Source organism: Martes martes (assembly GCF_963455335.1).
Source record: "Martes martes genome assembly, chromosome: 18".
Lineage (NCBI taxonomy): Eukaryota > Metazoa > Chordata > Mammalia > Carnivora > Mustelidae > Martes > Martes martes.
This window is the reverse complement of record NC_137906.1, coordinates 1,595,460-1,620,466: the sequence shown is the minus strand read 5'-3', so window position 1 is coordinate 1,620,466 and position 25,007 is coordinate 1,595,460. Positions and strand designations below refer to the sequence as shown.

The 25,007-nt window shown below is 53.4% G+C and overlaps 1 protein-coding gene across 1 annotated transcript in view; it reads right to left on the bottom strand.

The window, feature by feature from the left end:
• The window catches only part of CALN1 (calneuron 1), a gene marked incomplete at both ends in the record, with an annotated part of 455,986 nt that overhangs the window by 225,011 nt on the left and 205,968 nt on the right, over positions 1–25,007 (bottom strand). The window contains one exon of the mRNA XM_080829863.1: positions 11,498–11,641. Within this exon, the coding sequence (XP_080685989.1) occupies positions 11,498–11,641 (144 nt within the window). The remainder of the gene's footprint in view (positions 1–11,497; positions 11,642–25,007) is intronic.

Here is a 25,007-nt window from a genome sequence, read left to right as displayed (position 1 = left end):
GTTTAAAGTTTCCAAGAGAGTAGATTTTAAAAGTTCTGATCACCAGAAAATAAAACTTTAACTCTGTATGGCGATGGACATTAACTAGATCTTCACAGTGATCATTTCACAATACATACAAATATCGATGTACATGCGAAACTAGTATAATGTTGTACATCAGTTACACTTCAATTTAAAAAATTAAAAATTAAAAAACCCATTGCAGTTAAAAAAGACAAATTAAATAGGACGTATAACACAGAATGACAGAATTAAGACCCAACGTAAAAGTTTAGAAATAAAGGATGGGTTGTTTCTTACAAGGTTAAGCTTGCCCATAAAAAGGCTCTCGGAATAATTAAGAAATTAAAACAGCACGGCATATGCTGTGTGAAAACTTCACGCCGAAAGTGCACTGGGCTGTGTTTCTGGAAGAAGCTGCCTGACAGCGAAAGTCCCCTTAGGACACACTTGACCGTAAATGTCACCCGAACATGGACAAAACGTCACATGGCAAAAATCAACAGAAAGCAGACGTCTAAGTCAGAAGCATTTGAAGAACATTTACATGGATAAAAGATAAAAACTACTCTGAGGGCAGACAGAGCACAGAAAATAAAAAAACTGTTGGGGGGTGCCTGGGTGGCTCAGTGGGTTGAGCCTCTGCCTTCGGCTCAGGTCATGATCTCAGGGTCCTGGGATCGAGCCCTGCATCGGGCTCTCTGCTCAGCAGGGAGCCTGCTTCCTCCTCTCTCTCTGCCTGCCTCTCTGCCTACTTGTGATCTCTCTCTGTCAAATAAATAAATAAAATCTTTAAAAAACTGTTGGAAGTAAACCAAGGAAGCAAGGTAACAGCAGTGGGAGAATTGAACACATCAAACTTATCGCAGATAAAAGAACCAAGACACAGGTGAGGCGGTACCAGTGGCAGGAAGACAGCTGCTGTGCGGACACGAAAGCCTTATACCACAGCGGCGACACGGGCCCGAAAGCACGCATTCTCGGTTACAGGGAAAGTCCTCCCAAATGGCAGGTCATACTTACTTTCCACAATGCAATAAAAACAGAAAATTTCAACGTAAACTTAAAATTCCAGCGTCCTGGAAATTATAAAACACTTGCTTAAAAAATCCACAGAGAAACCGATGGGATGCAAATGCGCGAGAAAATATCGTAAAGCAAACCGCGGAACAAGAAAACAACCAAAACATGAGACACGTCCCCAAAGCTCTTCTCAGTGGCAAACTTCCTGCCTTAGCTGCCTTAATTATTAAATAACAAAGAACTAAAATAATCTTCTGAAGTTGCTGGAAATGACAACAAATAAGCAAAACAGGAAAAAAGCACAGAAAGACAAAACAAACCCAAAAACACGGAATTAAAACTAAAGGAAAGGATGGGGCGCCTGGGTGGCTCAGTCATTAAGCCTCTGCCTTCCGCTCAGGTCATGCTCTCAGGGTCCTGGGATCAAGCCCCGTGTCGGGATCCCTGCTCAGCAGGGAATCTGCTGGGTTCCCTCTCCTTCTGCCACTCTTGCTGCTTGTACACTCTCTCTCTTTCAAATAAATAACTTAAAACCTTAAAAAAAAAAAAAAACTGAAGGAAAGGAAGAATGAATCACCATAGCAGTGGAAAATCCCCCCATCACTCCCTGGTCTGAAATTCAGGCAGAGCGCCACCCTGCAAAGTCCACAGGGACCAAGCTAGTCCATCACAAGGCAGCAGGCACGTGTAAGACAGTAAGGAACGGCGGAGACTGTGGCATCTGCCTGCCTGGAGGAGACAGCTCCTCCAGTCCACCCCATTACTGTAGCGAAGGAGTTCAGGTCTAGTCTTGTTGAACGCTCCAAGATTCTAAGAGGAGAGAGAAGTGCGTATTTTTCATAGGAGATTTTTCTGCTTTATAAAATGATGTGCGAGCCCAATAAAACAGGGCTGTAAGCTGTATTTGGCTGGGAAGGCTACAAGTATGCAACTCCTGATTTAGACTACTTACCTGGGTTTGAATCCATTTCCCGAATGTATATTTCCCAGAAAAACCTCCATTTCATGTAGATGTTCCAATGTATTTTTACAAAACTCTATCAAGTATTTTTTTTAAGATTTTATTTATTGGACAGAGACAGAGATAGAACAAACAAGGGGGGTGGCAGGCAGAGAAAGAGAGGGAAGCAGGCTCCCCGATGAGCAGGGAGCCTGATGTGGGACTCGATCCCAGGACCCCGGCAGCACCACCCGAGCTGAAGACAGCTGCTTAACCCAATGAGCCACTCCGATGCCCCTCAAGTATTCTTTTCTAAAGCTCCCATATTTTTTTCACTTCCTGTTTATTTTAGTGACAGCTCTATTTAATTCTCCATTAAACATGCCATATTTGTCAACTTATTGCATTTTTCCCCCCAAGAGTCCACTCTTGGATTATTCATTAAACTGAAAGTGTTTTGGTTTTTAATTTTTAGATGCCAAGCAGGTGGCATCCTTATTCAAAATTTTACTGATTTCTGATTTATTGGATTATAGCCAAAGGATGTGCATAATGTCTGTCCTTTGGAATTTAGTTTGGTTGTCTTCGGTCTAACATGTAGCCAAATTTTGTTAAGGTTCAAGAATGGCTCAAGAAAGTAGGATATTCTCTTTTTTGGAGCACAAAATTTGAATTACACGGGCACACCAAACCTACTTGTATTCACATATATTCAGTGTCATTCAAGCTGTTACTTGGTTTTATCTACTTGATCATTCTGGAAGGAATGTGTAAAAATCTCCATGACAATTGTTTCTGCCCCTATTTATAGAATCTCTAAAAGTTTTTTCCCCTCCGAGATAAAAATTTCGCAATAAATGTAACATTCTGATAAAGAAGAAAAGGAAAGAAAAAAAACCCCAAGTCCTTAGGTCACTGGGAGTGTCGTTCAGCAAAATATTTCCAGTTCATTCCCTTCTGGGCATGTAGTTGGGCTCTACGTCCTCAAACCCTTGGTATCGGGCACAGCCATGCGACACTTTAGTTAATGAGAAAGTGACCAGAAGGGACCCAGAACTTCAGGACCCACTGCGTGGTCCACTTGGTCTCTTTCCCTGGCGACAGCTCTCATGGAAGCAGACAGAAGCCTCACTCGGCCAGGACTCCTGATGGAGGACAAAGAGGACACACTCAGCCAGCCCACAGTGGACATGTCATACCCCAGGAGTGACAACTTCTACGCTGTGACATGAAGCCTTCGGTATTTGGGGGAATTATCATGGCAGCATGAATTAACCTCTCCTTTCCCGAAACAGATCCCACCCACCCCCGAAAATGAGGCAATCCACCAAAGGAAAAACCCAGTCAACCCATGGAAAATACGTCCTCTCACTAAGGAGATAAAACGAGAAGAGGAAAAGGAACCACTCCTATTAGTAATCAATCCTATTAGTGACGCCTTGTTGAATCACACTCAGTACCGGTCAGGGTGTTCTGAGACTCCCACGTGTTCCTTTGGGTAAACCTTGCCTGAGAGAAATGTTATTTGTGTGTGAAGGGCTGGGGAGGCAGGTTCTTGTGCGCCACAAGATGCTCTTGTTTCTAGGAAACATGGCTTCTCTTTCCATGACACAGTGTGGGGTACCAGGAGCGAACGATGTTCCTAAGTGGTTTGCTTATCTCTGTTCTTTGAGAACAGAAGTGCTGACCTTCCTGCCAGTGAAAAATCAGATGCTAGTCCCCGTGGCATGACTGGCATCATAATTAACTGTCTCCTGTGGTTTCTTCTGGATAAAATAATTATCAAGGGGCACCTGGGTGGCTCAGTGGGTTAAAGCCTCTGCCTTCGGCTCAGGTCATGATCTCAGGGATCTCAGGGTCCTGGGATCGAGCCCCGCATCGGGCTCTCTGCTCAACGGGGAGCCTGCTTCCCCCCCCAATCTCTGCCTGCCTCTCTGCCTGCTTGTGATCTCTGTCTGTCAAATAAATAAAAATCTTTAAGAAAATTTTTTAAAAAATTTCAAAAGCAAGGTTTTGGAAGACCCGTGTAGCTCCGAAGTTTGACCTTTACAGTAGCAACGATGACTACAAGGACTGGGGGGTCGAGAGCTGCTTCTGAGCGCCCTTGAAAGAAAAAACAAGGAGCGCCCGGGTGGCTCAGTGGGTTAAACATCTGCCTTCGGCTCAGGTCATGATCCCAGGGTCCTGGGACAGAGCCCAGTTTGGGGCTCCCTGCTCAGCGGAGAACCTGCAACTCCCTCTCCCTTTTCCTCCAACTCCTGCTCGTTCTTTCTCTCTCTCATAAATAAATAAAATCTTTTAAAAAGAAAGAAGGAAATAGAGAGAAAAGGGAAGAAAAGAAATGAAAGAAAAGAAAGGAAGAGACAAGACAAATAACAAGAGAAACAATGAGAGACGCTCTCAGCTCTGGCCACAGTCCGAGGACAAGGGTGCTTTCAGGTTGGCCCCAAATTATCACTCCCTTTCTACAACTGCAGGGAGGACCCCGAGTTTAACTGTGGGGTCTGCAGAGTCGTAAGTCGAGGTCACAGACTTCCCAGGTCTCTGATGTAAAATTCAGCACACTGATTGGAAAGGAGTGGGGCCTGCGCCTTGGAAGGGAGACCTCCGGGTGGATTCAGAACATAGAATGTTCGAGTCTCCCCCACGTCCTCTCTGGTATCTCCCTGAGCTCAGCCAAGACCCACTGGAAGGCCTGGAAGAGACAGCTGAGGCGGCTTTCTTGAAAGGGGCTGCTTCTTCTCAGGACCTACTCCCACCACGTTTTCCTGGCTTTACACACCCGTGAGTACGGTCCGATCAGCACATCCCAGGAGTTTCAAGTCTGCTATGGGAGCCCAGAGAGGTGACAGCGTAACCCCAGGGGACAGGTGCAGCCTGTGGGTTCCAGGGAGAAAGAATATAAAATGGCTGGGGCGGCTTTTGCTGAAATGTGGACTCGTACCAGCAATTGCTTTTATTATAAATGCTGGCTCGAGTAGCTAGAAGTGGTACAAACGGTTCGGTCTTAGCTGAAACCTGAATTCACTGTGGCCAGCGGTCGGTAAGGCCGAGACGGTAGACTTATCCTGAGTCAACGCGGGAGCAGGAATTTCTGAAGGAGACGGGAACGTTGCAGTAGGTTTTTCCATGAACATCCATCACCACTGTATATCCCAAGAGGACCTGAAAAGGATTCCCCTCCTTAATGCAACAGGAAACCCAAAGACACCATCTTTAATTCACAGACTCTGTTCTAGGTCAGGCCTGACTTCTACAAGGGTGACCTAAGGAGTGGCTGGCGATTGTCATCCAGCCAAAGGTGACAGCAGGAGACGATTCGGAGCGGGAAGTGGCAACCAAAATATTCACGTACAGGTTTAAAATACTTGGGTATTTTATCTGGAGTATGTGCGTGTATGTGTGTGCTCCAATGTCCTGTTGTCACCCCAAGTGACCTGTGCCTGCTAAAATCACGAAAAGGGAATGTATCTATTAGATACGTGGTTAAGGGTGCGCCTGGGTGGCTCAGTGGGTTAAAGCCTCTGCCTTCGGCTCAGGTCATGATCTCAGGGTCCCAGAAATGAGTCCCGAGTCGGGCTCCCTGCTCAGCGGGGAGCCTGCTTCCCCCCTTCCTCTGCCTGCCTCTCTGCCTACTTGGGCTCTCTCTCTGTCAAATAAACAAATAAAATCTTTAACAAATAAAAATAAAAAAAGAGATGTGGTTACGATCTTAGGTTCGTCGGGTCGTCCTAGCAGCGTGAACTGGGCGAGTAACATGAAACCTCTGTTGTTCATTTTTCTCACCTACAAAAGGAGCGTGAGACTGCTCAGTACTCGGGGCTGACATGAGGACAAGTCAGTCAGTAAACAAAGTGCCTACAGCAGAGTGGGGCCCACGGGGGAGATTCTGCATGCATTAGCGAGCTGTCCTGCCCTTCTGCTGTTACTGGGGTTTGCCAACGCTGGTGAGCGTGGCACAGATGCGGGTCATTATTATCATCGCCCCGTGAAGACGTAGCACCGCAAGATCAAAGCACATTCAGCAGTAATTTACTAACTCGGACTGAAATCTATAATAGTGTGATGCTACTTTGCCTATTCACAAATGCAAATATTTGGGTACATCTCTGGAACTGACCTCCGACTAGACCTCCGCGTTGTGAATGTCAATCCCCTGGCAGGACCCTGGGGAGGGGCGGCACTCCACGAAGGGATCCTCCAACAAGGAAACACGGTGGGGTCGGCTTCCTCCTCCCCAAAGTGTGCCCGAGACTAGCACCCCTCAAGCTTCCCTGTGTCTGTGAACCCCCTGGGGCTTTTGTTAAAATGCAGGCTCAGAACTGGCTCAGGTCATGATCCCGGGATCCTGGGGTGGAGTCCAGCATCGGGCTCCCTGCGCACCAGGGAGCCTGCTTCTCCCTCTCCCTGCCGCTGCCCTCCTTGTGCGCGCGCGCGCGCTCTCTCTCTCTGACAAATAAAATCCTAAAAAAAAAAAAAAAAAAAATGCGGGCTCAGAATCCGCAGGGGCAGACCCGGGATGGACCTGTGATCGCACATTTTAAGCAAACTCCGAGGCAACGCCTATTCCGCAGGTCCCAGAGCTGGAGGAGGGAGAAGGTCGGAGCCCCCGTGGGCCGGAGCTCTGTCTGGGACGGCCTCCTGGCTTTCGGGCAGGGCGGACTGACCACAGACGGTCCTCTTCCTCCAACAAATTCCCAAAGGAAAAAGCTCCTTTTCTGCCTTCCAGGCACTTACCTTGCACCCAGACCTTCTTGCTCACACAAATATCCACAGGCTTCACGATTTCTCACAAGCTCTGGATTTTTCTTTCCGCCAAAGGTCCCCCGGTCACGTCCCTGGACACACTGCTGTCCGCAGCATGGTCAGAGTGTCGCAGTGGGTCCCAGCCTCTGGGTCCCACCCTGTGGTCTCTGATTCTACTGCCTGTGTTGCTTGTTTTAAACACGCCCCCAGGTGTGTTTCGAAGTGCACCAGGTTTAGAACGCTCTGCTTTTGGCGAGAAAGCTCCAACCGCTGCCACCTCACGCCCGCAGCCCGTGGGCAAGCATCTCCTCTCACACGGGAAAGAAGGCGGCTGTCCCGCTCGCTGAACAGACGGACACAGTCCCAGAGCCTCCCAGTGAGGGCACGGACGTGGGTGATGCAAGCGCTCCTCTGAGTTAAGGGGGTACTTTCCGTCTTCTGGGAGGTCACGAGTGACAACAGAGAGGTCCCGATCATGACAAGTCAGCAAAGAACATGCCTGTAAGGAACAGGAGGGTGGCTGCGAGCAGGGACATTGCTAACCGTCCCGTGTGACTCCGGTCCCAGTTTTGTTCTTGGCGGATCAGCGGCTTGTCGCAAAACCACCCAGTGGGTTAAAGCCTCTGCCTTCGGCTCAGGTCATGATCCCGGGGTCCTGGGATCGAGCCCCGCATCGGGCTCTCTGCTTGGCAGAGAGCCTGCTTCCCCCCCCCCCCATCTGCCTCTCTGCCTGCTTGTGATCTCTGTCTGTCAAATAAATAAATAAAATCTTTAAAAAAATAAATAAATAACCACCCAGAACTGAATCTTGCCAACCACAGTGGCCGCCAGATAAATCCCTTTAAGATCAAACTAAACGGAGTCCAGTTCACCGTCGGGACAGAGATGGTCCTGAAATCAAGCCGCAAACCTGTTCCGAGACAGGAAGTCATCTCGAAACCCCACCGCTGCCGGACTTCCACGAGACTCTGCAGCCTGGAGGGGCAGAAAGGGATTCGAGGAGGAAGAGGGCCGCGTCTGCCTTTGTTCCAAAGCGGGACTCGTGCTGGGTGAGCGCGGGAGCCCTGAGGGGAGCCGGTGCGGGGAGAGGGCGGCACGACCACCTGCCAGTGGGGCCCTCGCAGAGGCCACGAGCTGCTGAGGTCTCCCAGTTTGACCGTTTCAGGAAACTATGTGCAAAGCTGGCAAGATTCATTGCAGAGGGCCACAGTGGGGTGGTCGGGGACACTCTCCAAAGCTGGAGAGCGTTCACAAAGAGCCGTTGGGTCTTGGAGACCCCGAGGCCATATTCCCCGGGGGAAGGAGGCAGCTCGAGGGGACCCGGGGCTGCTAAGGGAAACACAGAGGAGAGGGGACGCCGCAGAGCCCACAGTCCTTTGCAAGCAGCCTTTCCCACCCCTTCCTCTGGCAGAGGTCAGCCTCGCAGATAGTTGTACCGTGACTGTCTTACCAATCCGCCAAGGACGGCACGAAACTAGGACCGAGATGCATCGGAGCGAAGTCGATCCCCCATGAGCCTGATGGAGGGGGCTGCGGGCTCCCAGGTTCTGGGCTGGAGGGGAGATCCCGGCGAAAGGCACCAGGAAAGGGGCACCCCAGCTCCCACCTGGTGCTGGGACCAAAGTCACCTCAGCTGCAGAGGCTGGAAAGGGGAGAAGGACCGCGAGGACCGGGGGCGGGTGTGCAACCGAGTTTAAAGTTACAGGAAAGAACATCGGCCGTCAAAGGCCAAAGAGGAAGCAGTGGGCATTGGGCACAAATTCTGGTTTTCTGTTTATTTAACTGTGAGCAGATCTGTCCACACGGCGTACGTGCGTGTGTACACACACACACACACACACACAGAGTTCCAACACTTATGGCAAACTGGCCAGAGGCCAACAGAGCGGCCCCAGGCCCTACAGCCTGACTTCCATCCTGTCCTCCGGAAAACAGACTGGGACCGTCTGACTCCTGCAGGCTCCGTGTCCGGAAATCCCGCCGCGCTCCCTCCTCCGAGGGGCTACCATGACACGCCCAGCCGGCAAGGCCTCCCACTCCCAAGGAACCACCTAATGAAAGCCTCATGTGTCAACCTGGTTCGCACCGACATGCCCCGGCTCCGCCAGCTGCGCCTCGTGCCGAAGGGATGACCTCACCGTCGGGCAAGCCGGCAGGGACCCCAGAAAGAGAAGGTCGGTGTGTGGGCCAGACCTGCTCCTAATCACAGACAGCTGGGGGGAGGGGAGACCCTGCCCCCGCTTCTGCCCCCAGCCTCGAGACAACAGGCTCTGGGGGCCCGGAGGCCCCACCAGCCCACAGCTAAGAATCCAAGCTGCAGACCGAACACCCCATTTTCTTGGCAGTATCCCCACAAAAATTTCTGCCATTCCGCAAGTTTCACGCCAAAGAACGGCTTCATTCAGTAAGGCTGGACGTGTGCAGAGAACCCCCCGTTACACAAGCTAGAAAGGAAGGATATAATTAGGACCTTATTTTTTTTTTTTAACAGAAGCTCAAAAAGCCCATTAAGCAAAAGCCACAGAGACACGGTCGGTCCACGTTTGAGCGCAGCATCCCGGAAATCCCACTTAGCAGCTCCAGTCACGGAACTCGTAAAGACACACGTTTCAGCCTCAGAACGGGCATCTGTCCCTGAGCTCTTGACGCTCTCAGGCCATCAGTAAACCAGCAGCGCAATTCGTCCGACGTCCATCGCTGCTCTGTGTTCACGTGCTCCGTATTAAACCTTTTGTAGGACTCACATAACATCGTAAAAAAAATTGTAATAAATATATAATTGTAATAAATCAATCTTTGGTAGGCAACAACCACAAAAAAACCCGGAAGAAGCTACGTTTCCAAAGAAATGTGTTTTACCTGATGGCATCACCGTCACAGTGAAGCCGCTGATGACCTCAGCTTTTTTTTTTTTAAGCTGAGCTTTGGTTAAGGAAATGAATAGAAGCCCTCTACAGGAGAATTGCCGAGTCCTTTTAAGGTCTGGTACCTTCTGTCTTCCGCTTGGGTCGTGAGGATGGTGAGTTGTAAATCAATGGGTAGAACTTTGGAAGCTCTTGAACAAAATCCGCCCCCCCCGCCCCCCATGGAGCTCTGCTCAAGTCCTGGTGGGTCCCGTGCACACCGGAGACACACGAGATGCCCCTGGGCCTCTGAGACCTCACGGGAGGTCAGGGAGGATTTGCAACATGTAAAAACTCCCTGCGAGCTGAGCTCCACTGAGGGAATCCACAGAGACACACCATGGACTTGGAGGAGACCCTTCAACTTCAGAGGAGTCACACCCGCAGCCGGGCGGGCCTCTTTCTATTAAACGTTGCTAACCCCATTCCACGAGGTTTTCTTACCAGAGTTGTGCGCAGAGAATCAAAAGCAGAGAGTCCTCGTTCCGTAAACGGAAGTTTAGATTACGACTTCTATTATTTTAAGGAGGAACCTTTTTCTGGAAATGTATCTCCAGAATGATGATGGGGGTCAGCGGAGCACAGATTTGCTCTCTGATGTGTGCTCTGCTGCCGCTTTCCGGAACTATCTAAAGCAAGCCGCCAAACGTAAGGCAAGGTCACATCAGGCCTGCAGAGACACGGTGAGTCACAATCGCTCCGAGTTGTAAGGACAGGCTGGGGCTGCTCGTGCCACTGAACACCCCTGATGAGACACCCCTTTCCCGGACCAGAAAATAAGTGTCCACAGCTGCACTTGGAGGCCGGCACGGGACAGCGCACACCATACGGTCGCCCTGATTGGCATCCATCCAGCGGTTCCAGACAACACCAGAGAGCTCCTCCAGTCGCCCCCGGCCAAGCAAACATCTCCCAACCACGGTCTTTCCGTCCAAGGGACTTCCCGACCCCCTACTCTGCGTCCTGTTTTTTCCTTGTGTAATTCGTGCTCTACCTGAGAGGCCCAGTGCCCACCACTCTGCACCCCTTAGGCCTGGGATCAAGCTGCTTTTCAGAGCGGGAGAGAGTGCGTTAGAAAAACAAAAAAAACAACAACAACAAAGTAAGAAAGCTTTTTCTTGGACCTTCTGCCAAGGTCAAATCTAAATGTCGGGCAGGTCTCAACTGGTTTGGGATGCCTTGGTGTTTTGCAACAGGGAAGAACCTTAAAGATGTCCTCGGTCCCTTTTTAGAACATTTAAAATACAGGGAAGCCCTTTTCCCAGTGAGGTTGTATATAGAAACCCAGCAAGTAAAATGGAGAGAAAAGAAGCTGTTTTTATACGCACACAAAGGCATATGATTTGGCCCTAAAAAAAAACGACGCACAAGTAAATACATGCTATAATATGGATAAACCTTGCAAACATGATGCTAAGTCCAAGCAGCCCGTCACAAAGGACTCCTGTCGTAGGATTCTGTTTATATGAAATGTCCAGAGAGGAGACAGAAAGTAGGTGAGTGGTTGCCTAGGGCTTGGGGGAGAGAGGGATGAGAGGTGGCAGCTAAGAGACAGTTTCTTTTTGCAGCAGTGACACTGTTCTGTAATTGATTAGGGTGTTGGTTTCCCAAGTCAGTGAAAACACTAAAAGCCACTGAGTCACACGGAGTCAACGGGGGAGTGTCAAGGCATGGCTCGCGCATCCCATCCCCAGGAAGCTGTGTGCGAGAGGGGGAGGGGAGCTGGAAGGATCCCTGGTGGCCTTCACCAGCCAGGCCACCTCCAGTGTAAACCAAGACAGGAACCCAAGCCTGTTGACTGCAAGGGCAAGGCCCTTTAACGCCAAGGCCCCGCTGAGGAGCCGGGGCTCGTCTGGGGGACGCGCCGCGCTCCCGGGCTCACCGTCCATGTCCAGGCGCTGCATGATGATGGCCAGCTCCACCTCGCTCGGCATGTAGCCCAGCGAGCGCATGGCCATGCCCAGCTCCTGCTTGGAGATGAAGCCGTTCCCGTCGCGGTCCAGAACCCGAAAGGCCTCTCGGATCTCTGCAAAGAGAAAGCAAAGAAAGTTGGACGGTCACACGGCTTGGTCCACTGCCCTGAAGTCACCGGCGGTCCTCTACCGACGCGCCCAACGCTTCCTTACAGACACGAGTACGGCAGAACCCTTTAATCGGACAGAAGAGCGGCCGAAGAGGGACAAAGGAAAGAAAGGGGAGAAAGGGGAATGACAGGGGAGGGAGGGAGGAGGGGGGGAAAGTGTGAAAGTAAACCAGCCCCGAGCATCCCTAAAACACCAGAGGGGCACACGATTAGAGGGCCGTCCCGGTGGAGACCCGTGCTCGCTGAGGACCCTTCCTGGGCAGGAGTGAGCACGTTAGGTTTCGGCTGTGGGGACAGGGCTGCCCCATAACCTGGGCGCTTCGTTTACAGGAAAGGAGGACGAGATTCCCCTCCGCAACCCCGAAGGAGGACGGGAGTTACGGGCTTACTGCTTTTATTTCGTCCTCTAATTTACAGCTACTTCATAGCTATAAACAACCTCAGATCGATCAGAGTGTCATAAAAGCCCAAAAGGCATCTTTAATCACATTTTCTCCAGCCGGCAGAGGACTCCGCTATCAATAAGGCCAGTCCCACTCGGCAGGTGATCGCCCATCCTCCGACCCCAACCTGAGCTGTCCTGCCTCCCGCCAGGACTCCCCCTCAGAGCCCCCTCGGCCTCCTGGTGCTGGGTTGGCTGAGCACTTCCTAACCCATCACACGAGGCACGGCGAGGGGAATTCGAGGTCAGAGTCTGAAGGTGACAGGTGTCTGAGCACCGGACCCGGCTGGCTCTAACTTCATCCGCGAACCTGGTGCGGGCAGGTATGGCCGCCGCAAGCATTCACCATGTGTTCAACAAGGATCGGCGTCCACACCTGAGGCACACGAAGCGAGTATCCCAGAGAACCAACCAGCCTGCCGGTCTTCCCTCACAGCCCGGCGGGGCAGGAGAGACCCACGCGGAAACTAACCCAAGACCCGGGCCCTCACCCACTTCCTGCTGCTTCTCGAAATAGCCCCGGTGCTCCTAGTAAACACCTGGAAACAAGCTTTGGTCCCTTCTCATTTGCACGAATTTCCCGGGGCTGCTGTCACAAATCACAAATGTTGTGGCTCAAACAGCAGAAATTCCTTCTCTCACGATCTGGAAGCAGAAGTACCAAATCAGGACCATGAGCACAGTGGGGACAGGGCTGGGCTCTCCTAAGGCAAGAATCTGTCCCTTGCCTCTTCCAGCTTTGGGGGGCAGCTGGCACGCCTTGGCGCATGGCCAGGTCCCCCCAGTCTCTGCCTCTGTGGCCACGTCGCCTTCTTCTCCTCTGCCTGTGGCCCTCCTCTGCCTCCCACTTGTGAGGACACTTGTGGTGGCACTTAGGACCGACCCAGATAACCCAGGATAAGCTCCCTCAACCTAACATCTGCAAAAGCCTTTTTTTTCCCCCAAGGAGATACTTGCAGGTTCCAAGGTTGAGGGTCTGATACCTCGGGGGCCCGATTTTCAGACGGCCGCACGACCCCATCCAGGACTGCCCCTGAAATACCCCGCCTTCCTCTTTAGCCGCCCAAACTCTGTCTGCCCTTCAAGGCTGAGTCAGGGACGGCGGGTCCGACAGGGATGCCTTTGCCCACCACGGCCAGCGTTCCCCCCTCCTGCTCCCTTTCTGCTCCTGTCATTCCTTTCTCATGACACCAGCCCGTCCCATCGGAAAATTCGATGCTGGTGCAGACATCACGGCTTCTCTTCGTCCGCTTCCTTCTTCTTCGTAGGAGGCGACGCAGACAGCTGTTGAAAGGGTCACGTCCTCCGTAAGCAAGGACGGTGCATCAGTAGCAAATCCACCATCGACACCGACTCTGCACGCGGAGCGCTTTCTGAGAACCGGTGTGGGCTCCGCCGGCAGAAGACCAGCCTGTGAGCCGCGACCCTAGGCTCCCCGCCAGGCGCATGAGCTCATTAGGGCCGCGGCCAAACCCCGAGGCCTCGGATTGTTCATGTGTAAAACGAGCTGGGTTGGCCGCAAGGATCCCTAAGGTCCTTCCAGACTTTTTCTGGGGATCTGTGGACATTGTTAACGTGTTTAAGAGAAGGACAGGAAGCCTGTGTTCTCTTTCACGCCCTATTAATCTACTGTGCAAACACCCCTCTTTTTTCCATAGAGGATAAAGGAAACATTTCAGTCTGGTCCTAATTCTGATTCTAGGGGGCTGTCTGCACTTTTAAGCTTTTCTCACCAATGAAACGTGCCCACGACTCCCTGGGGCAGCCATATGTTTTCCTACCGAGTCCCAGGTGTCCCGGAAAGAGCTCAGAGCCACTGCCCAGCGTGAGGTCACAGCACACAACACACAAGGACAGCAGGGCAGAGACCACGGCCTCACCTGGCCTGAGCCCAGGGACCCACGCAGGGGGGTGCAGAAGCAGGGGCTCCCGAGGTGGGCGTCAGCGCACAGGGAGGTCCGTCTGGCCCCGCCCAGCGATCAGAGCAGACTTCTCCCTGAGCCTCTGTTGCCCCATTCGAAAATGGGTAGGGTTGGATCTCCTTCTGGCCTAATACAGCTCTACTTCAGAGCGGGCAGCGGTAGAAAATTTCAGATAACAACAGGGGCCCAGCCTGGAGTCAAAGAAGAGGCCAGGCTCCTAGCGGGCCACCTGGATGGCTGGCTGCGCGCTGAGCTCGGGCCCCTTGTGCTCCTTTCCCAAGGCACATCTCCACTCGCCATCCCTCCAACTCAGTCCTGAGCTCCCTGGCTGTTATGATCGCTCCAACAGGGCGACCCCCTTCTGCTGACAGGGTGACAGGGTCTGGCCTCCTTCCTGTGGTCCCCTTGAATGTGCCCTAGATCTCACAAACGAGCGAGCCCGTATCCTTACACTGGACAGCCCAGAAAGGCCTCATCAAGGATGTGTGTGAACTTGGCCTGGAAATAAAGGCCTTGATGGCTGTGCCTCCCACCCCCCCATCTCACTGCTCGGGCTACTTCTAGTCACCTCACCCTGGGGCTGCTGGAGTCAGACAGAGGCCACTCCGGAACTGGACTGCAGGAAGTAGGCAGGCCAGCCTGCTCCGGCCCAGCCCAGTGGAAACCAGCTCAGAGTTCTGTTTTCTGTGCCCCCCGCCCCAGGTAAGTGGGACAAAGCTGCACTTCTCTGTCGGCCCAGAATTTCTGCTCCTGGGTCCCACGTAGAGAGAGTGTGTGTGTGTGTGTGTGTGTGTGCGTGCGCGTGCGTGTGCGCGTAGAGGCAGAAAAAGCTCCCTAACTTCATTTTCTTTCAAAATAACGAGGGGGGGGGGGTGGTTGTTGAAACTAGAAATCCATAATGCAGGTCTCTGGAGGTTGAATCTTTCCAAGGCAGGGAAAGCCCAGGCAAACGAGAAGCTTATTAGAAGGAAATGGGTCTTGCAGCCGGAGACATGCGATGTGCGCCTCGTTTTATTTTTATTTTTAATAGCAGAACAGGGTGTGAGAAATATGCCCATAAAACCAGCGGAGAGAGGGAAGCAGGCCGGATCCCCTGGCCCATGGCTACAGGCCGCACGGAGGGGCCCTGGCCACGCTCCACATCCTCGGGGAGTGGGGACCACAGATCAGGCTTCAGGAACACCCCCGTGATGCGGTGTGCTTTTCACTGGAATATATCCCCTCCCTGGGCTACAGCCCCCGGTGCTCCCGCGTCACATAAGCGGGCTGCGCTTTTGGTCTCTGCGTCCGTCTCATGCCCTTGTCAGACAGCGGCGTGGCAATTCGCCCACCAGCAAGAGGCCTTTGCAGGTACAGAAGGAGCCCCGGTGACGGTGACAAGGGCCTGGCCAACCATCATTTTGTGAGTCGGAGAGGAAGCGTCCTAAGACACAGACCCTGGCCAAAGGAATCCGGTCTTTGCGTGCGGAATCTCCCAGAACCGAAGTCTGCATCCCTGCCGGGGTCTGTGCCTCGCCTCCCCGATGTTCTGGAGGCCAGCAAAGCTGGACTAGAAATCAACCTGGTGTAGAGCCCAAGGGATTCACTTCTCACTACACCAGCAGGTCAGAGCCATCACCGGTACCACCAGCAACCCAACCCAGTACCCCCTAAGAACAAGGCTTCAGTTCCACAACGCTCCCCAGGGACACAGGCAATTCAACGGCAGAGGCACAGCCACCACACAGAACAGACTCGTCAGGCAGGCCGCCCCAGTGAAGTTTGCATCAGATGAAAACCAGACACCAGAAACCAGCCAGAGTCAATATTCGCTGGCCAAGGCTCTGGCCTCAAAGAATCAGCTGAAATTCACGGCGCTAATTTGCAAACTCCAATCGATAATGAAGAACAACGGGTTTCCTATCCCAACCCCTGCTAGATGCAAAATCTGTTCAGTCTCCACCACAGTGTTTGGTCTGGGCGAGGCCGCTCTTTGCCGATCTAAACAGCTCTCCCAAGATCTCGGGACACTGGCTGCTGCGGTGGCCGGGCTCTTGGCTAGCGGTGGTGGTCATCGTGCGCACCTCAAGAAGAGAGGGGACACCTGCCCCTGCCTCGCCGAGGCCTCTCGGCACAGGCAGTGGTACCAGCCGTGTAACGGCCCCTGGAGTCAGCGAAGCCTACCTTGCCTGCCACACAGGCTCCGTCACCTGCTGGCTCTGCGCAGTGAATGACCGAACCTGGCAGCTGACACCCAACCGTTAGCTGGAAGGACGGACTCTGCAGAGAACCGACTCATAGAAAGGCGCACCTCCAACTACACCTGGACTTCATTTCTCTCATCTCCCCTCTGCCTGACGAGTAGCATGATTCCCCTATCACTCAGAGTATATTATTTCTTTACTGGGTGATTAGGAGACATTATCCTGTATGCTACTGGCTTATGAAATATTATTATTACGGATTATAATTCCCACAGTGAACCTGATTAAATAAGTGATTGGCAAAGGTGATCTCAGCCTCTGCGCATAATTTGAGAATTACAGTCAAGGCAACAAAGACGGCTTTCCAGCAGGGACGTGGCACGAGCAAGGAGGCAGAAGGGACGCACTCTTTGGGTCCAGATCCTTGCAGGCAAGGACCGCGGTTGGGAGGCACCTGCAAAAGGATATAACTGGCAGGACGCCTGGGTGGCTCGGTTGGTTAAGCATCGGCCTTCGGCTCAGGTCTTGATCCCAGGGTCCCTGGATTGAGCCCCATATCAGGCTCCCTGCCCAGCAGGGAGTCTGTCCTCCCTGCCCCTCCCCCGGCTCTTGTTCTCTCTCTTACAAAAATAAATAAATTTTTAAAAAAGGACATGGCTGGCAAGAGTCACCACCCCTCCCAGACAGCACCACTGCCTCTGTGATCTGATGCTAGAATCCAGAGTTGAGCAGGGCTCTTGGACGTTCCTTGGCCTCAGACTTGCCCTGAGTCACTGGTAGCCCTAGGAGCAGACACGAGGCTGTGCTGAAAAACATCGAAGGCGCCGCACTCAAGACATCAGGCTGCACATCTCAGGTATCCCCATGCTCCTGGCCGCTCTCGTCGCCTCGTGACCCAAATGGCACCTTGAATTTAAAAGCAAAGCCAACTCCTTCCCCAGCCGGCATCTCAGAAAGAAAAGCGTCTCAGTAACTTGCTAAGCAGTGAAATCTGCCAAAGGCTCAGTAGTCCGGGTCATGAAAAATAATCATTTCTCTCCTAAAATTGAGTGGCACAAGGCAGTCGGGAAGTTAGGGGCATTTCTAAGGACTGAAGAGGTAGGACAGAATTTATCTGTCCCCACACGTTATGCCTACACAGATAAAGCGGAATTGATTTCGGCATGCCGGGTTGCTTAAGCGGATGGAAACTTCCCCAGCAGTACCAGACAAAGAAAATTAGACCAGACATTAACAATGAAAGCCCATCCCAGCCAGGGGCACACCCTGTGTTGGACAGAATGTTCCAGGCTGAAAGGAAAATCATTAAAATTAGATGTGAATATGTATGAGGTGAGAACGGCCGGAGGGTCTTTAGACGAAAAGACATGCTGATGTGTGGAGAGAGAGAGAGAGAGAAAGGGCAGTTTTCTGTCTTGAAGGTTCAGGACCTGACCTCTGGGGTCAGAAGACCAGAGCCGGACCTACCCAGGAATGCCACATCTCCCAGGTTACACGTTAATGTACGCTTCTTACGAAGAATGCCCCCAAAATGCATGAGAAAAAAAAGGATCTAATTCATCAGCCAGCAATAACCACGGTTAATGGATTAGGGCATTTAATTCCAAACTCTGGACATACAAATATTCTTTTTTTTTAATAATTCTTTTAATAAACATATAATGTATCATTAGCCCCAGGGGTACAGGTCTGTGAATCGCCAGGTTTACACACTTCACGGCACTCACCATAGCACACACCCTCCCCAATGTCCATAACCCAGCCACCCTCTCTATACCCCCCTCCCCCCGGCAACCCTCCGTTTGTCTCCTGAGATTAAGAGTCTCTTACGGTTTGTGATGCCCAAATATTCTTAATTAAATTTGGATCCTGCACTCTCCGAAGCTTTGTCTTTTTCCCCACTTAACACACAACCATTTGAGCGTCCATGTTCCTAACCTTCGCAATGTCGTTTCTGGCGGCGGCGGCGTAGTGTCCATAACATGCCACGGCCCTGGTGAGCTCCCCGAACTTCCAGTGTGGGTCGATCGCATCATCCCCACCTTTAGAAAATGCCCTGGAAATCTCTGTAGGGAGATTTTCGTGGGTTTGGATGATCCTTTCCTTGAGATGATATCCCAGGGATGGGACTCCCGGGTCAAAGGGCAGGAACATGTTAAGGTACTTGAGCCACTCGGCCAAGGTGCCCACCAGGATCCACTTCTACTCACTTCTGACGCCAACAGGGCGAGAGGAGGGAGGGGTCCCCCGCCAGGGAAATCTCCAGCTCTCTGGACACCAATCCAGCGGCCGGCGATCTCGTCCCCCGTGACACTTGCCATTCACAGAACGTGCCGACCCCGCGGGTCAGGCCCCACACACCTCTCCTCACCTCCGACGCCAGTCAAAACGCAGGCCACCCCTGCCCGCCTCAGTGACCAGCGGCCATCAGGTCCGGGGCTGCCACGAACCCGCCCGGGACCGGGTCGTCTGCTAGAATGGTTCGCAGCACTCAGGAGAGCTCCTCGCTCCCACTTGCTGGGTTATGATAAGGGACACGACTCAGGAACAGCCGAGTGCACGAGATGCCCAGGACGAGGTGCTGCCTTGGGGCCGAGGGGGCGTGCAGCCCCCTTACCCTTTCTGGGCACACAACCCGCCCGGCCCCTCAGCGCGTTCCCTGGCCCGGGAGCGCTCTGAACCCCGCCGTCCGGGGTTTTTACGGGGTTTCCACAACATGAGCGGCTGCTGACGTCACAGGCCACTGGGGACGGAACTCAGTTCTCCCGGCCTCTCCCCTCCCCGGAGGCCGGGTGTGGGGCTAAAAGCTCCAACCCCCTAATCACACCTCGGCCCCTGCGGCAGCCAGCCCCGGCCTGAAACCCTCCCAGGACTCCAGCCACCAGGCATCTCACTCGCAGACAAAGGACACTGACCGTTCCAGAGGTCCCCAGGGTTTTAAGAGCTCCCAGAACCAGGGAAGATCAAATATTTGTTTCCTATTTTATCACAATATCACACTCTCCAAAAGGCAGGACCACGGACCGCCATTCCCCATGTCAGGCCACGTCTACGCACAGAACCCAATCTCCTGTGAACTGCAACCCCTTCCAGCCAGCGGTCACCCACAGGCTTTGGTTGCTGAAGTCCAAGATCCAGAGGACTGCAAGGGGGACTTCCAGGGGAGGACGGCGATTCAGGTATCATCTGAAAAGACCTGCAGGTGGCCACAGACTTTTGAGTAAACCTCACCCTCAGCACAGGCCCAAAGGGGGTGTCTAGCTAGGGACACGGCGTGCACACGTGCACACACACACATGCACACGCACTGACACAACAGAGCCGAGCTCGGAGGGGAAGAGGGATCCCCTGACACGGGAAGAGGATTGGGGAGTGTGGGGAGAGCCGTGCTCCAGACCCTAGCCTGGGGCTGCTCCCGGGGCGGGATGCTGGGCAGTCTGTCCCAGGAGGACGCGGGCCGTCGCCACGGCCCGGCAGACGGACCGGCCTCACGGGGACAAGTGTGGTGCCTCCACACGGAACAAGCCACTTCCCACACGGCCACGAGCACCTTCTCAGCAAGAGAGGCAAGTCGCCCGAGACAGGAAGGAGGCACCAGATCACTTGGTGTGGAAGGGATCCCGCAAGCAGCATCTATCTGTGAACGAGACGGTCATCACTGACACAATTAATTTTTCATTAAGACGTGTGGTTCCTGCGCTATAAACCTTAGTATCCTGAGACCAGAGAATAATTAATGTCCGAGAAAACACCACCATTTTGTGGATTTAGTGCCAGCGTGGAGGCCGGGGGAACAAGATCCAAGGTCCGGAAATGAACCAGAGGCAAAGGGCGTGACCCTGTCGGGGGCGGCTCGGGAATTCTCTTGAGAAGGAAAACCTCCCTTTGCATTTCTCAGCTCAGCTCAACCCCACAAATGTTTCTTGGGCACCTACTGTGTCAGGAACCATTCGTGGCGCTGGGGGCCCATCCCAGGAAACCAAGGCAGGGCAGCAAACAGGACGCCCGACTGGGAAGAGGCGGGTTCCGCACGGAACCCGCGGTGGGAAAGGCACGTGGAGGACGGCTCAGCGGCTGGAAATCGGACTCTCCCCCGGCCCTGGCAGGGTGTCCTTCTGGAGACCAAGTCTTTCCCCCTGACCAGGCGGGAAGCAGAAAATAACTTTGTAACCGAAGACCAACAACTAAGCCCGAGCAAACACGAGGGGCTTGGATCGTTGGTTTGGTTTTTAATAAGGAGAAGGTGCCTGTGCGAGGCGGTCAGCCCCGTCCAGGTCTGGTGGGTTCACGTGGAGGGAGACGCTCCGCGCGGGCAGCACGCGGGGTTCGAGAATAGTCGGGGGGGAGGACCGGGGCTGAGCATGAGGGGGGCCCTTCGGCGAGACCCAGTCCTCAGTGAGGGGAGCCCCGAGGGAGCCCGGCGCGTCACCCGTCCTTCGATGACGAGGGAGGGAAGAGCGACAGACAAGGACAGCCACAGAGCAGGTCACGCCGAAGCGGCGTCCTCCGTCATGAAAACGGTGCCGCATCTCCTCTCCCCTGCAGGGAGAGCCGGAAGGAAGGCGCTCGGCCTCTGACTGCGACCCACGGCGCAAAGGCCACCGGACGCCGCGACAGACACGTGAGGCGGCCACCCTGCCCGTGGAAGGCGCGCGCGTCTGTGTGTGTTTCAGGCAGAACCACGCGAAATCGCTTGTGTAGCCGGCAGATGGCCCGATTCCAGCAACTTCTCCAGGTCCCGACCGCCGCGAGAGGCCCACACGGACGACGTGCCTCATCTATACCAGCCACTGCTCTAAGCACTCATGGGGTCTGAGCTCGTTTCGTCCTCACAGGCCGCCTCGTGAGGCGCTTCTGTCGTTACCCTTCACCAGGCCACGTGGTCAGCTCAAGACAGCGATCGGAGCCCAGGCCTGCAGGCCCAGCCTCTGCCCCCTGAACCCCGCGTTTCTAGCTCCGCACACACGCGGTGCGCACCCCTTTCTAGGCGGGACGCGCTCTGGTATCTCCGATTCCGTCTCTCTCCCTGTTTGGGACGCACATCCCAGTTCGCTAAACTGGGGGGATCGGCTCAGGACCCACACGGGGGAGAACCCCTGACCCGGGCCATGTCTCTGCGGCGTGCTTGCTCCCTACGCATCACGTCCCCACATCGGACCCCCCGGCAGCCTCCCAGCTTGTCCGAGGGTCTCTCTGCCGGCGCGGAACCGAGGCCCTCCTCCATCACGGCCCTGCTGGCGGGCTGCGCTGGCTTCCTGCCTCTCCCCCGGGCAGTTAGCTCCCTTCAGCCTCCGTGTCACTGCCCTCAGTGACCACCCTCCTGGGGCCTCCGAGGGACGTCATATTCCAGAAGAACAAAGTCTTTGTGTAAACCCTACGGGCCTACCAATCTTAACACATGACACCTGCAGGATGATAGCTTTGGTCCTTATAGGCCTAGGGACACCCCCCCCCCGCAGCTGCACCCCCAGCCCCAGGCCACCACCTGCCCCCGCCACCTGCCCCATCGGGAACAACAGACGGGAGGAGGCAGAAGCAGGCGGGCTCCGCCGGCCATGGGCATCCGCCAGTCTTCCGGGCTGACCCCAGCAAAGCACGGGTCAGCAACGGTCCCCTATGTTTACCTTAACTTCTCCAGCCCTCACCCACCCATTCTGCAGCGTCTTCAACCAAGGCAGGTCCCGGGCCTAAAACGGGGTCCAAAAGACCCCCAGCTGCCCCTGGCGGGCAGCACACTCTGCCCGGGCAGCTCAGGCCCCGAAACAGAAATTCTCGTAAAGTTCTCTTCCAAATCACCCACGGTACAGGGACTCCAGGCAAAAGGACACGTGGTGGGCGCTGGAGAGGTTGGCTCTACTCCGGAGAATGATTCCCCTTCGGTTGTGTAATTTTTCAATTCGAACTCATCAAACCCGTCCTTCCTTCGCCCACATGCAAGGACCCACGGAAACGGGGCCCAAGTCTCATTCCTGCTGCCTGAGGAAAGGCAGCCCCATGAGATGTTAAGGCAGCGGGACCCAAGCCTCCCTGGGAAACGGGACGGCGGCCGAGGCTCTCCGCCTCCGCTCGCCGAGCTGCCCCAGAGCAGCCCTCCCAGCAGCTCCCCGCCACATTACGCCCTACTCCACTGGGCGTCCTGATCACTGATAAAGGCCTGGATGCGGAAGAAATTGTCCTCCGCTGCAGGCTGCACAAATATCCCATTATCAGTAGGAAGCAATTTATTTGCTTAAAATCGCCAACTCTCTCATTTTGTCTTGACGCGCTGGTTCTCCATCAACATGAGTCTGCACCTTTGAAAAGGCTGTTTTCAAAGCCTCACAATGGCTCCAGCGAGAGAAGTAACAGTGAGAGGCAGACGGACCCCAGGCTGGCCCTTCACAATGAAAAGAGCAGCTCGGAAAAGGAGGAAAATTGCTTTAGGAATTCTACCCAGAAACGTAAGCCTAAGTGAGTCACCAGGGAGTAAGCCAATGGTTCCAGAACACACAGGTGCACGCTTGTGTATGCGCCCCTGTGTGCATGCACGTACACACACACACACACACACACACCATTCCTGATTTCTGCTGTAGAGCGGGCGAGTTTGCCGGAAAGGAAGCTAAGGGGCCAGGCCTGTGCTTGTGGACTTGCGGGTCATGAAAGTAAACGGCATGAGGAAGGTTCCATTTCAACCCATGGAGAGAGAGATGCGTTACTTAGTACACGGGGCTGCAGCCATCAGTTGAGAACTCAGAAAATAGTAAGTTCTGATTGTACATCACTCATCTACCCAAATCTACTTCCGGAAAATTTTTTTAAAAAGGGGGCGCCTGGGTGACCCAGAGGGTTAAAGCCTCTGCCTTCAGCTCGGGTCATGATCTCAGGGTCCTGGGATCGAGCCCCGCATCGGGCTCTCTCCTTGGCAAGAAGCCTGCTTCCTCCTCTCTCTCTCTCTCTCTCTCTCTCTGCTTGCCTCTCTGCCTACTTGTGATCTCTCTCTGTTAAATAAATCAATAAAATCTATTTAAAAACATTTTTTAAATGTTTTTAAAAAGGGAAATAAAACAATACATTTGACAACAAAAGAAAGTCTAAAGACTTAAAGGCAGATTGATACATCCAAAAAAAAAAAAAAAAAAGCCAGTCAAGGCAAAGAAACAACCTGGAAAACTAATTAATTAATTAATTAATTGACATATGGCAGACAAAGGGATCATCTATGTCAAAAGTTTCACGAGAACGCCCCAACAGAAGAATGGACAAAGGCACAGATTTTCCCCAAGAGGAAAAATACAGATAGCCAAAAATCACATCCAATAGAGTTACTATTTTTTCCCATTAATTTTCTAGTGCAAATGGCTAGAACATATTCCGGGTTTTGTCGATCAGATTCAGTGACATGGTGGGTAGGAACGTGGCAGGTGCCAGGAAAAGACAAAACAGGAGCAGAGCGGCCAGCGTTGTGGAACCGGAGAGGGGCGGGCGGGGGTCGTGATGCAGGTGCGGAGGTCAGGGCAGTTGAGCGGCAACGAGAAGATATTTGGGCTCAAAGAAGGCTGGTAGCTGCAGGTTCCCTGGGCAAGAAATTTCCAGACCAGGGGCCAGTCCGTGCTAATCCTCGGGTGGCCTTGTGCCCGGTGTGCGGCAGCAATGGTGAGGAGGCCAACGGACCAGCACGGGATGGAGGGCATGAGGCGGGAAGAAGTCGGCGGTGATATCGGACAGACCAGGGTGAGAGGGCAGATCGTGTAGGGCCTTGTAGGCCACTGTCAACACTCTGGGTTTTGCTTTGAGTGAGGCGGGAGTCAGAGCAGGTTGCTAAGTAAAGGAGTGAGGTGGCGTGTCTTGTGTTAATGTGGTTAAAAAAAAGCTTCTGCCCAAGGAAGACATACAGGTGGCCAATATGCACATAAAAACAGGCTTCACATTACCAGTCACCAGGGAAAGGCGTTCAGTACCACAATGAGATACCCCCTCCACCGGTCAGAATGGCTGTCATCACCACGGCAAGGAAGGACTCGTGTTGGCAAGGCTACAGAGCAAAGGGGGCCTTTGCGTACTGCGGGGGGCAGAGCCCGTTGGTGCGGGCACGGTGGAAAACAGCGGAGGTTCCCCCAAAAATCAAAACTAAAATGACCCTATGATCCAGCAATCCCACTTCTGGGTATTTATCCAGAGAAAATGGAAACACTTGACTCAAAAAGATACAGTCCCTCATGTACAAAAGCCAAGATTCGGAAACAACGCAAGTGTCCCTCTGTGAACCAGTGGACAGAGACGACGGGGGTGTGTGTCTACCACGGAGCACGACTCAGCCGTCCAAAAGAACGGAATCCTGCCATCGCAGTGACGCGGATGGACCTCGAGGGCCTCATGCTACTTGAAGTAAGTCATACAGAGAAAGGCAACTACCACACAATCCCACTTTGTTTAGGAATTCAAAAACAAAACTGAACTCACAGAGACAGAGAACAGACCGGTGGTCACCAGAGGCAGGAAGGGTTGGGGGGTGAACGAGATGAGTGAAGGGAGTCGAGAGCTACGGACTTCCAGGGGCGCCCGGCGGCTCAGTCAGTTAAGCTGCCGACTTTTGATTTTAGCTTCGGTCAGGATTTCAGGGTCCTGTGTCTGAGCGTCACACGGGCCCTGTGCCCAGTGGGAGTCTGCTTGAGGATTTTCTCTCTCCTCGGCCCCTCCCCCTGCTCCCACTTTCTTTCTCAAATAAATAAATCTTAAGGAAAATTTAAGGGCGCCTGGGTGGCTCAGTGGGTTGAGCCTCT